At 42.6% G+C, this 14476-nt stretch overlaps 1 protein-coding gene across 1 annotated transcript in view; it reads right to left on the bottom strand.

Moving 5' to 3' along the window:
• Positions 1-13236, bottom strand: part of ttn.1 (titin, tandem duplicate 1) — a 153251-nt gene extending 140015 nt beyond the window's left edge. The window contains exons 1-20 of the mRNA XM_062402149.1: positions 13058-13236; positions 9649-9752; positions 9058-9261; positions 8537-8824; positions 7929-8014; positions 7583-7803; positions 7124-7343; positions 5812-5991; positions 5594-5701; positions 4454-4516; positions 4103-4361; positions 3835-3907; positions 3507-3716; positions 3204-3346; positions 2946-3091; positions 2448-2675; positions 2116-2357; positions 1765-1985; positions 1515-1679; positions 1245-1413 (exon numbers count right to left, since the gene is read on the bottom strand). Coding sequence (XP_062258133.1) covers positions 1245-1413; positions 1515-1679; positions 1765-1985; positions 2116-2357; positions 2448-2675; positions 2946-3091; positions 3204-3346; positions 3507-3716; positions 3835-3907; positions 4103-4361; positions 4454-4516; positions 5594-5701; positions 5812-5991; positions 7124-7343; positions 7583-7803; positions 7929-8014; positions 8537-8824; positions 9058-9261; positions 9649-9739 — 3317 coding nt within the window. The 5' untranslated portion in view covers positions 9740-9752; positions 13058-13236. The remainder of the gene's footprint in view (positions 1-1244; positions 1414-1514; positions 1680-1764; positions 1986-2115; positions 2358-2447; positions 2676-2945; positions 3092-3203; positions 3347-3506; positions 3717-3834; positions 3908-4102; positions 4362-4453; positions 4517-5593; positions 5702-5811; positions 5992-7123; positions 7344-7582; positions 7804-7928; positions 8015-8536; positions 8825-9057; positions 9262-9648; positions 9753-13057) is intronic.
• Between the last annotated feature and the right edge of the window lie 1240 nt (positions 13237-14476).

The following is a 14476-nucleotide window of genomic DNA, read 5'->3' as shown; positions in this document are numbered from 1 at the left end:
TACATTACTATTATTATACCAGGGTAACAGATCTAGACTGATGTGATAAGTCAAAGTAAGTGCAGCCTGTCCAGTCTTATTTTGGCCTTTCTCTAGTTATTAGTCATCATACATACAGTTCAAACAGTTTTCCTCTGCACCTTCTTCTCATTCAACCCGCTGCTCTAAGGAACGATACAGGAAGTCGTTCCTCCCAACCGCAATAAGACTGAACCACTCCTCTACCTCTGTCAGAGCCACCATCACAGAACTGACCTAAACACACCTGTCTCAATTCATCATTTTATACAATAATATTGTCTTTTGCACACTCTGTCTACATATTCTTACACTCAGAGTATATTATATTATCTATTGTATCGCCAAATACTTATATTTATACCCGTACTATATATCATATATTATATCATACTCTTTGTATATTCTTTGTATATATAAGTCTATATACACATATTTTATTTATACATGTGTACATGTTATTATTATTATATTTTACTATTATTATATATACTGTTGCTGCTATTATTACTATATACTGCTATTATATTGGTATAATTACTAGCATATATAAATATATATTATATACTATATATACTGTACAATTTTTTTATATACTGTCTAACAATAACATTACCATCATATCATCAGTACTATTACCATCATCTGCCACTGCACCTTAACTACCTATTTATCTTGTGTTTCTGTTTTTATTCTTTCTACCGCAATATTTTATATTTTATATTTTATATTTTATATTTTATATTTTATATTTTATATTTTATATTTTATATTTTATTGTATTTTATTGTATTTTATTGTATTTTATTGTATTCAAATGTACCGGCTGCTATGGCGACTTAATTTCCCCTCGGGATGAATAAAGTAATCTATCTATCTATCTATCTATCTATCTTAAAACTCTTGTAGACCAGAAACCAGAATCTAGAGGAATCTACATGTTCCTCTGGTTCTTCTTTGTAAAAGTGAAACTGAATCAGATCTACTCAGTTTTGGAATTTCCAACATACGAATATGCAACTCTTCCATTGATTAAAAGCCAAAGCTCTAACTTACTGGATCTATTTGTAAATTTTTTGTTGGGTCTATGGACTGAAGAAATCAACACACTAAATAAAATCTGATTATGAGTCATTTATTTGACAATTGTAATAAATAGTGTATGTGAATAAGTGTTGTACCTTCAGTTTACTGTCTCTCTGTTGATATAAAAATATCAAACAAACCTGATGTTGGGGTGCTTGTGCGGTGAGATGATGTCACTGTTTTTCAGCCAGACGATATCAGGCAGAGGGTTTCCCATGGCTCTAACAGCCAGCTCCACCAGAGTGCCCTGTTTCACACTGATGTTCTTCAGCTTGTCGGTGAACTGAGGTCGCACCAACGTTTCTTTAACTGTGAATACAAGAAAACAACTTGTCTAGAAAACTTAAAATCATTACATTAATCTGCTTCTAAATTACAGAGAAGAGTTGTGGTGGAAGTAGAAAGTGTACCATCGACAGTGAGAGTGACGGAGAGGGACGAGCGTCCAGCTCTGTTCTGAGCGATGACTGTCCATTCTCCAGAATCTTGTGGCATGGCCGGGACAATGATCAGGGACTGGATACCGTCTTCTTTGACAACGATCTTGTGGGTGTAGTCACTAACCACTTGTTGTCCTGATGAACAGATTCTAATTATTGTCCCACCATCAACTCCAGTTAAACTACACGGTATATGAATATTGATCTGTGTTTTACTCACCATTGTGGAACCAGTAGGTCTCTGGCATGGGCCTGCCAACAACCTTCAAGTCAAATCTGGCAGTTTGTCCCTCAGAGCATTTACATGAGGACGGTTTCATAACAAACACAGGTTTGTAGAGTCTTTCCAGTTGAGCCTCATCTGTCTCATCCAGACGGCGGGCGGGAGAACGGCTGGGAGAGCGACCCGGGGAGCGGCTCATGGAACGAGGAGAGGTGGACCTGAGAAAGAGTTTTCAGTTTGAATGTGTGTACAGGAGTCTGATTTATAGTGAGTGTGTATTACAGGAGCCAGTAGGAAAAGATCTGGCTCTTTAGCTGCTAACGCTCCGGCTCAAAGGTTCAGACGTACCTGATCCTCTGCATTGCTGGCTGTGGTGTGTATCTCTGAGGTGTGACGGCTCCGGAAGGCTCCACATAGAGTTTCCCAGAGCTGACGTCATTTCCCTTCATGTTGGCGGCGAAGGCGGTGTACACGCCCTCGTCCTCAGGCAGCACCACCGGCAGGCGCAGGCTGGCTCGCCCATCCTGAAGAACCTCCATCTGGTACCGGCCACCAGGCCTGATGCGCTGGCCGTCTTTGTACCAAACGATCTGGGAAAAGACGACATTTAACTGTAAGACCACTGTGGAGAATTGACATAAATATTTAATATTTGTTTATTAAACATAAGTACTGTGTACCTTAGGTAGTGGCGTTCCAGCTGCTTTGCAGTGGAAAGTGACGCCCATTCCCTCAATGATCCTGTAGTTTTTGACCGGTGTGTCGAAGGCCGGCTGCACGGCGTCTGTGGCGGTGGCGGTCACCATCAACTCTCCGTCCTCTGTCACAATCTCTCTGTAGGTGATACTCATGATGTGGAGCTCGATCTCCTGGATGATCCTCTGCTCGATGGCAGAAAGGTGAAACTCCTACCCATGTGACAAGAGATCAGGTCTATTATCCATGAGTGTCTATCACTTTCAATCAATCAATCACTCTCTATCTGCTGATTACAGGTCCTGGTTATCAAGATTTGTTTCTTTTTGAACTTCATTAAGAATGAATTTCTGTGGTTGCACCACTGTGCCTGGTGCTGTATGAATCTGTTTCTGGATCTGCATCTCGAGGTGGTTTCAGTAGATGTCTCAACCACAGTGACACAGCATCGCTCCCTGTTACAAGACTCATGATGATCTCACCTGTCCTGAGATGATAGTGGTGGTCATCCTCTCCATTGTCGTCACAACGACGGGGGGGACGTCTGCCACTTTGGGCTCCTGCACCACTGTGGTCACTTCAGTCTTAAAGGTTTCTTCCTGTGTCTTCATGTAGATTTCGTATTCATCTGTCAGAAAGCAATCGTCACATGAAACTAAACACATCTTGAAATGATTTTGTTCTGAAGTTCTAGAAGACATAAGTTCTCTTCTCTCAGGACACGATGGTGGATCACGTACCTTCCTCCAGCAGGCTGGCTGAGGCTGAAACTTCTCCAAGCTGATTCTTCACAAACACAGAATATTCTCCGGCGTCATCTGCGAAGGTCATGGAGATCTCCAACCTGCACTCTCCAGTCTCCTTCTTGTAGGCGACTTTGTATCTGATGGACAGTGAAGGGTGATGACTAGTGACCCCTGCAGGCTGCAGTGTTCATTACAGATGCCTTCTTCACAAACGTCACTATTTTATCTGTCCTGACAGACTTTGAGTTGAAACATAAAGTTTGTCCTGAAGATGGAGCAAAGAAAGGAAACACAAACCTGTATCCGGTGGTAAGCGGGACACCGCTCTTCTTCCAGATGATGTGGGGCTTGGGGCTTCCACCCACCTGACATTCGAATAGGACGCTTCCTCCCTCCACCAGCTTCTGAACGCTGGGTTTCTGGATGAAGAAGGGAGCAGTGGCAGCACTGTCTGACTCTGCCATGCTAACCTGAGACATGGTTTCCTCTGTGGCTTCTTCGGTTACACTGGAAACATTATTTTCGTTTCAGGATTTTCAGGGTCGAGCTCACATTATACAAATAAATCAGTTGAGGAATTGCAGTTGATCAATGTTAACTTTAACAAAGTGTCTGACGGACTCACAGCTTCTCTTGAGCAGTTTCAACATGTTCGGTGACGACAGCCATCTCCTCCCTGCTCTCGATGTCCTCGGACACTGAAAGAGAGAGAGCGTTGGTTTCAAGAGGACAGCACCGTGGGCCAATGACTAGATGAACAACTAAGAGGTGAAGGACTTCACAAAGAGGAAGTATTAAATGAAAAGAGAAGAGGCTCCATGTAACCGAGAGGATTTTCAGAAGGATAATGACAAATTTCCATTTGTGATTTGCTAAAAATCCAAAGCCCAAACCTTGGACGAGCAGGTAGCAGGAGGTGCTGACTGTCCCCGCCTCGCTGGTGGCGGTGCAGGTGAAGCGGCCGCTGTCTTCAGCGAACGCCTCGCGGATCACCAGCCGGGCGAATCCACTCTCGTAGCTGATCTGGAAATCGATGGAGCACTCCATCTTGTAGTCCTCTCTGAACCACATGATGACCGGCGCAGGCTGACCGCTGATCTGACACTCCAGGGTCACGGACTCGCCCTCGGTCACGGTTGTGTTTTTCAAGCCCTACAGACAAGTTACAAAAAATGTTAGAAAATGTAATATTCCCAAATCTGCGTGGGACATTTAAAGGTTTTGTGGAGAACTATGTTACTTACAGACTCCAGTGTGGGTGGAACCACGGCTCCACCTGCAGAAGGAACATCTGCTGCCTCCACCACCTGCCAAGTAGTAACAGACTTGTTAGCACAAAGAGCCGCAGCATATTTTTCACTCAATCGTAAAATCCACAACATGTTCACACCGACAGACGACAACACTGAGAACAAGTGAAGACAAGACTACACAGCTCAAGAAGGTGAAGAAGAGGTGACAAGGATGTTGTCAATATCATCAACAAGCAAGTTGAAGTTATTATAGGAACTTTTATCCAAGATTTGAACAGAAATCAAGAAAACCGGACTTTTGACAAACTGGTTCTGTGGATCAAATGTAAAGTTTGGTGCTGAAAGGATCAGAAGCTTCTCTGAAATCTGCTCCTCAGCTTCAGGAGAAGATACCTCGCTCTGGTTAAAGACACTGTTATTGCTGATTAAGTAGAAACAATCTAACGTTCATCTGCTCGTCAGGTTTTCTTGTCCTGCTCAGTCCAAGACTCAAACTGGAGCACAAACCTGGGCTCCCCAGTCCTCTACCATTCTCTCCATGCCCCCCGAACACACCACCCCCCTCTGTATCTCTGCGCCATAATGACTCTGATATGTGTCGGGGAAATCTTTGAACGGCGGGGGAGTGGGCTCTGGCGTCCCTCCGGTCTCGTGCACTCTCCGAGATGGACTGGCCGACTTGACAGGCTTGATGATCTTTCGAGTGGCGGCAGAGAATGAAGATAACTCTCTCTGCAGAGTAGCGATAGCGGAGCCGGCGATGGAAACCTGACCGAGCCAAAGAAGAGGAACAGCCACACCATCATCAAGAAGAGGCCAAGTGAGTGCGTGTTAAACCACAGCACGTTAGTTCTATTAAAGCGAGGATGGAGGAAAATGAAGCTGGATTAATAAATGACGACTGCATTGACTTTGAGTGGAGAAAAACATTTTGTTATTATATTTGATCACTCCGGCAACACCTCACAATAAAAGGCAGTAATAATGTCGGACGTTTTTTTCTAACCTACTTGTTCAAACAGTCTTTATCGTCCTTTTCACTCAAACTGCTGATGTTAGCAGTAATAATGTTTGTTATTGGTTTTAATTGGTTTTGAATTCAGATGATTCTCAGCTGTCGCCTCCTCTTACCTCAGAGCTAGACTCAGGGTTTGGGACAGAAACTTTAGAAACTGTGAAATGTGGAACTGGAGACGAGACCAGACCAGTGTCCACGAGGATTTCTGTCGCTTTCTGAATCTGGAGCAGCCAACAGAGTTCAGTGTGTTAGAAACCAGAGCACGACATCAGGAAAGATTCACTGTTTGACAAGCGATGGAATCATTGTTGTGTCACTCTGCCTATCTAACCTGAGGCCGGGCCGGTTCAGGTGTGAACTGAGCAGTTAGCATCCAGCCGCCTCCAACCTGCTGCCCTAACTCGGCCTCTCCGGCTCCACCAGCCTCCACCTGAACAGGCTGACGGACACGAGCCAGGTCGACGGCGGCCATCACTGTGGCCACCGCTCCGGATCTCTGCCCCCCCGCGGCCTGGAGACACAAGGAGCAGCACATAGATCTCAGGACATCCACGACAGGACGGAGGCACAGAGACAGGCAGGACCACGGGGACATGTCGTAATATTCAGCATCCTCAAATGATTCATTGGTAAATTTTAAACCTTATATATTCTCAACATATATTCTGAACCTGGATTTTCTTTTAAACACAAATACAAAATCAACAGTTGTGTGAATATGTACACGTGTTGACACAATAAAAACAACAATAACAACAACAACAACAACAGGCTTGATTATCTGTTCAACATGCAGAAACAAAAACTGTGAAATCAGCAGAGAAGAAAAGAAGCTGCTGTGACGTGACGAGCTGAAGCTTCACAGCTCCACCCTCTGATGGAGCAAGAGACACCTGCTCCTCAGGCCGCTGGTCCTCGAGCAGACGTCTTGGTCTAACACCTGAAGGAATCTCTTCATCAGAGACATCTCTCTTCTGAAATGTAAAAGTTCCTGCATCTGAATCAAGGAGGACAACCTCTCCATTTGAAACTGGGGACAAGTCTTTGTGGTTAAAGACAGAGGAGACATCTACAGACTAAATCTCACTGTCTCTTCATCACTCACATCGTCTTATGACAACACCACATCGCTCTCACAGCACAACTCGTCTTCTTCATCCTGAATTGCGTTTGACTCGTCTGACTGATCGGAACATTTGGGTCCCACGTCCTCGTTCTGTGTAAAACTCGGCTCGCGTGGCGTTTCAGATGTTTCAGATGTTTCAGAATCCACTGGGATAGTTTGAGGCTAATAACCAAAGCAAGGGGAGCTCACTGGAGTTCATGCAGATGAAGTGAGGAGTATTCAAAAGAGTGGGCACATGGTGACGAAGTCTGATGAGGATGAAGATTCAGGTTTTTAACCAGAACTTCAAACTGAAACTTCAGTTCAGAAACGAACGAAGTGAAATGTTAAAAAGTAACGTGGTGATTTATTTTTTAATTTAATTTTTCCCCATGTTTCAAAAAATAAAATACTGACGAGACAACAGATAAAAAAACTATTTTCTTTTCTCATGTTTATGAATATATTCTAAATGTCAAATAAAAATGATGTCACGATGACATCACAGTGAGAATCTGTGTATTGGGCTCATCCTCACCTCTTTGACCCCGACAACCTGTTCCCAGTGCTGCTCCTGACCCAGCTGGGTGATGGTGGTCGTACTGGTCATACTGGCGAAGCTGGCCTCAGCCACGTAGTCTCCCTGCTTCCATGGTGGCAAGACGTCGGCCCCGGCGGCCCCCTGCCTTCGTGTGGAGATGGGGGACTTGACTGGCCTGATGGGGGAGACTGAGAGTCTTGAAGTGGGAGAAGCAGGCCTGGAGACGGGGGAGGGAGGTCACGTTACAGGCCGACAGAGGCCAACCCCCAAAAGCATCATCGCCCCGCTCACTCACCGCTAATCAACACCAGCGTACGGAGGCCCTGAGCGGCAGGACCACAAAGACCCTGCCGCAAGATGTCTGAAATCTTGTTGCATCTTTGTGGTTATGTTTTGCACCTCAGGGCCACTGTACATAAACTATATTAAATCAAATCAATTGTAAGCTCCACCCACCTGACTGGTGTGGGCGTTGGCGCCTTAACATGTCTGACGGGTGACGGGGACTGCTGGCGTCCTCCTGTCACCTTGACGACCAGCGAGGACTGGGTCGGGGACTTGGACATGGGTTTGGGAGGGACTCGGGGAGGAGTCTTGTGAGCCAGCTGGTGTGTCACCTCGCCGGCCTCCCCCTGGATCTCCATCATGGCGGTGGCCTGGAAACTGGCCTCCATCCTCTGAGGTCAAAACAGAGGTCAAACCAGAGGTCAAACCAGAGGTCAAGACGATGAGACAGACGATCGCTCTCAGAATGTGACTCGTTATGTTTTACATGATTCAAAATGTCTGCCGTCGTTCCTACCTTCTCCACTCGGGTTTGACGAGTTTGTGAAATCTGAGAGGTTGAAATCACAGTCTTGGTTTTCTTTGCTGGAACAGCTTCTTCCCCTGAAATTTAAATTGTATTAATAATGATAACAATAACACAGGAGCAATAGCTCGAGGACTTTCTGAAGAAAGATCGGACTCATAAATCAAAGAGACTTAGCTGCCGAGCACAGATATTTTTACAAGCTGATTACTTATGTTATTATTACTATTTTTAATGTATCTAATTTTTTGATACATATTTGCCATGTGTTGGTTTATGTAAAATGTTATTTTTGTAAATGTAGCTACATAAAAATTACAATTAAAGGGATCTAAGCAAAAGCATCATCTCAGTGTCTGTAGATTATGATATGTTACGAATGACTTCCTCATATTTATTTAATAAACAAAAATCTCAAGTTACTGAACAATGCCTCAAAAAAGCAAAATTTTAATCTAGAAATAAACATTCAATAAAATCTGTTAAAATTTTCTTCAAACAGTTAAATTTGTGAGAATCCTCCAGTCAGTTTAATAGTTCAAACTCAAATATGAAAATGTCATGTGACTGTGTTTAACTCGACAGTTGAAGGTCCTCACCCTGAACCAGCAGCTCAGCAGTGGATGTGGCCCGTCCGCTGCTGTTGGTGGCCGTCACAGAATACGTCCCAGAATCCTCTGGGAAGGCCTCGGCTATGAGCAGTGTGTACAGGTCTCCCTCCTGGAGGATCCTGAAGTCGGCAGAGCTCTGGATCTCTGCTCCCTCCCTGTAGAACTTCACCACAGGTGCTGGGATGCCTGTGACTCGGATGTCCAGCCTCACCTGGCTGCCCTGGGTCACTGAGGAGCTCTGCAGCCTCTGGAGGAAGTTGGGCGGCGCCGTCTCCGCTGAGAAGGAAAGAGTCGATAGATTAAAGTCAAGATCAAAAGCTGTTTCCTGGAATAACATCTGGTCTCAGGTCAGGTCCCAACCAGAATGTCAAGTACCAACCATTAGCTCTGAAAACTCACCTGTAGTTTAAATCTACCTGAGGTCTCACCTGTGACCAGGAGTATAAAGGTCTCACCTGTGACCAGGAGTATAAAGGTCTCACCTGTGACCAGGAGTTTAAAGGTCTCACCTGTGACCAGGAGCTCGGCTGTGCTTGTGGCTTGTCCGGCACCATTGGTGGCTCTGATGGAGAATCTTCCGCTGTGCGCGGCAGTCACAGCGGGGATCGTCAGAACAGCGCGGCCGTCGCTGAACGAGATCTGAACGCCGGGCAGAGCAGCAGCGGAAAGAACCTGGCCATCACGGAACCAGCTCACCTCAGGAACTGGAGAACCTGCAGAGAGAAGAAACAGAATAAGTGAAAGACTTGTAACTATCAAACTTTAAAACCATTATTATTCAATGTTGATTAATGTTTTGAACAAAAAAATACGAAATTCAAGTAGAAGTTTAGCTAAAGAACAAATTTGAATCTGTTTCAAAAGAGTTTGAAATTGTATGTTTTGAGCAACTTAATATAGAATCAAGAATGTTATTGTCCTTTCTAACCAAACAACTATGGGGCATAAGGTTTGAGATGAGATCTTAAATTGTAATCTCAGAATCAAAATAAAGGAATATATCAAACCACTGAAATTAAAAGTAAAACTTAATTGGAAACTATGCAAAGCTTTTCAATTACAAGGAATTTCAGATTTTGTAGAAACTTTTAGTTTCTTACCACTAACTTGAGCCTGAAACGTCGCGGCACTACCCTCTAGTGCCACGACGCTCTGCAGCGGCTGCGTGAACGTCGGTGCCTGCGTGGACATGATGGTCGGCAGCCTGCGGCGAGAGAGAGAAACAAATCAAGACACCAAAAGTTGTATAATATTTGAAAAGATTTTACTGGTGAAGCTCTGATTGGAGCAGGAGGAACGTCTCGTTTCCTTCAGTCGAGGAAACACAGGGTTCAACTTTCTCCACAAATAGACGCCGGCATCTGTCACAGCTCAGGTTCCAGCTTCATGGAGCTGAGGATGTTCACATGCTTTACATTTAACCAGTTTTTATTGTTACAGCATTCAAAAATAATATTAATAATTTAATAAACTTGTTTAAAAAACAAACAAGCTGTGTCAACACGTCTCTACCAACATGTCCCATCATGCACCTGGACAGTTTCTCTCAGCACAGCCTCGTCTTGTAAAACAGTGACGAAGAAGAAGATGATGAAGATCCTCAGGACACAGATGAAACTGATCTACGGGACGACCACATCTGACAACTGAAGACTTTCAACCGGTCAGAACCAGCAGCAGAACTAACCATTAACAGAACTAACCAGCAGCAGAACTAACCAGCAGCAGAACTAACCATTAACAGAACTAACCAGCAGCAGAACTAACCAGCAGCAGAACTAAACATTAACAGAACTAACCAGCAGCAGAACTAAGTTATAGTTATAGCTATAGACCCTCATCATCTGAACTTTATCCTCGACGAGAGTAAAACTACAAAAAACTCAACAGGAAAACAAAGGTCAAACCAAGAGAGATGATGTCACTTCCTGTCTCAGGAAATAAGAAGATTTCCGATATTACTGAGAAAAGACAGAATGTTAAAGTTCAGGATCAGTAACAAGTCGATTCTCTTGTTTCTTCTTCAAGTTCAGTGGAACAGAGAAGAATGTGCTGCAGCTTTCAAAGAAGTGACGGGGGCGGGGGGGATGGGGGGGGAGACAGGTGAGGCAGCTAGGAGCTATAAATGTCGGGGGTGTCGGGAGGATGATGCTGACAGACGGCAGCAGCTGGAGGTCGACCACGTGTTGGAGGCGTCAGACGAAACATTATGAAACTGACATGAGAAAATATCTTCAGGATAAAATATGAGAGACAGATGAACGATAAAGAAAAAAGAAAGTTGTAAATAAAACGAAAGTGATAAAACCAGTTCAGATGAAACCTGATAATCAATAGCTGATCCATAATGAGGGATGAGCAGGTTGAATTGTTCCTAAACATCGTCACATTGTTTAATTATCATTTTAACGTTCATCCATTAACAGTCTCAATGTTTTTCTTCATTTTTATAAGTTCATGATTTTTTTTTTATATAATTTAATCATCTGATAATATAATATAATATAATATAATCATCTGTCTTTTGGGTCATGAGAAAAGGAAACAAAGTCAAAGCAGAATGATGCAGTTTGATAAATATAAGAAGAGTTTAATCATTTTAATCTTAGATCTTCATTTAATTTATGGAAAACACATTTTAACGTCTTTAGTTGAAACAGATCAAACACGAGAGGATATTTAAATATAGACTATTTTCATTCTGTGATGATTAAGTAAAGTTGTTTTTCTTTATTGAAACAACTGTTAGAATAAAACCTGGAGGGAGGCTTAATGGCAGGGGGCGGGGCTTAGACTCCGTTTAGTTCCGTCGTTTATCTGAGTTCACACAAGAAGAAAAAACTTTAAAACATTTACGACTTTAACGACTTCGTTTCAGCTGCAACACAAACAGAGGAAGGGAAATCAAAGGTTGACTTTTACACACTAAAGGAAAATCCTTTAAAAAGATTCAAACTGTCACCGTCAATTTTTTACTTTAATAAATATAATAAAGATGTAATCAGGTTGTAAAACACACATACACACACACACACACAAACCATACACACACAGACACACACACTCACCTACATACACACTAACTCACACACACATTTAAATTTCACGTTAAATCTTTAAAATGTTTAAATCTAACGTGAGATTTGTATTCATTTAATCTTTTTGTTTCAGAATTCACATAAAAATCGAAAACACATCAACATTATTCATTCATAAAAAGTAAAGATTCTTTTGATCTAATACCATTTATCATTATTTATCATATCACCCGAGTTCCAACTGACAAAAAAGCTTTTATCACAAACATTAGAGGCAGAGAAGAAAAGAAAAGATGTCGCACTTCACTGTTTCTTAAATTTCAATACGAGGAAACCTTCGCGCTCCACGAGGTTTTGTACATGAAAATATTTGTCGGCTGTGTTTCTCTGAAGGTATTTTATTTTGAAAGTACTTATTAATGAAACAGTTGCTGACCAAATGTTTTAGCTACTAATACATTTGTGTAATATATAAATAAACGATCCCCCCCCCACGTAACAAGTCGTTTTTTCCTCGTTTTCTTTTTACACAAATTTTTATTTTGAACATCTATAAAGTATTAGTGTTAGTATAATTTAAATTTGACTTGATTAATTGACTCATCAAGTGATGTCATCGGCCTTTATATATATTGTTTATTCAAACTATTCAAAACTAAAAATAATTTATAGAAATATATAAAAATAATAGGGTTAGGGTTATTTGTATTTCAACTATTTTATTCCTAACGTCCAACACAATACATTTTATATTATATATTACATATCAAAAGAAACAAAGTAGCATATTAGAGTCACAACTAAAGCAGTACAACACAAAACAGGACTGATGTGATCCAGTAAATTTACTTTAAAATGTCACATGATTCATAAACGGCACAAAACACGTTCACACCTTCATCACCACGACAATGCAGAACATATAAATTGTTCTTTTCTCATAATAAATGTTTAGATACATGAAATAAATTCGGCTGATAATCAAAATTCAACCTGAGTGACAGATGCTGGTCTTTAACCTTTGACGTCCTCAGATTTTCAGTTGATCGAGATCTTTTGAATCAAAGATCAATACACATCTTTAGAAAGTGTCGTCGGACTCAGCTCATATTTACAGAGCGGAATCTGAGCGACAGATATGGACGTGACCAAAAATACATCCACTCCCTCCCCCCCGACCCCCGCAGGCTGAGTGACAGCCACCATGTGGCACATAGCTGGAACTGATACCCTGCAGCTGATTCCCTTAAAAAGCCATCGGCCGCCCAGCGACACTCCGCTCTCATGCATCAGCTGCTATTCTGGGCTGCTCTCAGATCTGCATGAGGCCCAGTGCAACTCAGACATTAGAAAATGTGGCACAAAGACTCTAAAACAGTAAAAGACAAGAGTCCTCTCAGTCTGAGGTCCCATGAAACACATGAGTCAGCACAGGTTGGACAGGACATGTGGGGACACGGAGGTTACTCACTTGTACCTGGGACTGATGGGACAGACCCCAGCTGTAGAGCTTCCTTCTCTTTATCCACAAGCTTTTCAACAAAATTCCAAGTTGAGAACGGTCGAGCCTCCGAATATTCCCCCCCGAACTAAACAAAACTACACAGTTAGGTCCGTGTAGTTCTGCTTCCCTCCTCGCTATCCCTCCACCGAGGCGAGGTTGGGAATGCTCAGAAGGGCCCAGACGGTGGTTCAGCTTTTTATAGCAGGGGGACCACCTGCATCACCGCCCAGCCGGCGCTCCCTATTGGCCAGTCAAGACCCCCCGGGGGCATGATGGGACATGGCAGCCATTTCTGCAACCTCCAGCCTGTCAGTCACAGGCGATCATTCTTTGATTCATATGAAAGTGCGACGTTTTGTGCAGCTCGTTCACACGTCACGTTTGTGTGTTTGTTAGAAACCAGCATCGATTTGTTCTGAAGGAAAAACTCATGTGTGTCGTTAAAAGCTTCTGAGACCATAAGGAGGCCGAGGCTGTCCCTGTCACTCAAACTCCCCCCAGCCCCGCCCCCGTCGTTACAACACACCAATATCACTGTTTACACAACTACACCCAGCTGTCAATCATCCATCACCCAATCCAGTGACGGCACAACTACGAAACTCAACAGATCGAACGTTTACTGGAGCTGCTGAAATGACAACAATAACAATAACAGAATTAATATTGAACCAGAATTAATATTGAACGTTATAACGACCATGACTTCAAAACTCTAATGGTACAAACATTTAAAATTGTGAAGTCTTAAAAGTACGAAAGTTGACTTGTTGAACTCCACAGGTTTGAGTCTGTGATGATCGTCACTAACACTCGTCCTTTATATCTCAGTGAGACACTGTGTTCCTGCAGACTCACAACATGCTGAAGTGATTCAGGACTCAAATCCAGAGTTGTGTTTGTGGGAGGATGGAAATCGGAGAGAGGGTATCGAGATTTGTTCTGAGAGGCGGGAGATGCCTCCTGTGGATCATGTTCCACATGAAACAGATTGAATCAAGTTTATTGAGAAACATTCTCATCTCGGTGAATTCTGTGTCTTTGACAACTTAAGCATCAAGTTGAAAACCAGTTGGAGTCAGACTGTGGATATAATATCAGATCTATCATAGATACACTTACTGTGAATGAGCCTGAGGAAGTTTCGGACCTAATAAACCTGATCAGATTCATATTTTTATTACCAGAAACTTCATCAGCTACTTTAACACGTTTGTCTGGTCCATTGATAAAAGGCATCTTCTCCTCGGTATCAAAGAACAAGAAGCTGAAAATTAAACTGAAGTTTGAGAAACAGAAGTTAAAGAGATGTCAGAATCAATCCAAACATTCTTCTTTGTCATGCTGATGTTTTCATTTCTTTTGTTCACGGCTTGAAAGTAATAA

Source organism: Platichthys flesus, chromosome 13 (assembly GCF_949316205.1).
Source record: "Platichthys flesus chromosome 13, fPlaFle2.1, whole genome shotgun sequence".
Lineage (NCBI taxonomy): Eukaryota > Metazoa > Chordata > Actinopteri > Pleuronectiformes > Pleuronectidae > Platichthys > Platichthys flesus.
Note: the sequence above shows the minus strand (reverse complement) of the source record. Positions and strands in the feature narration are given on the sequence as shown.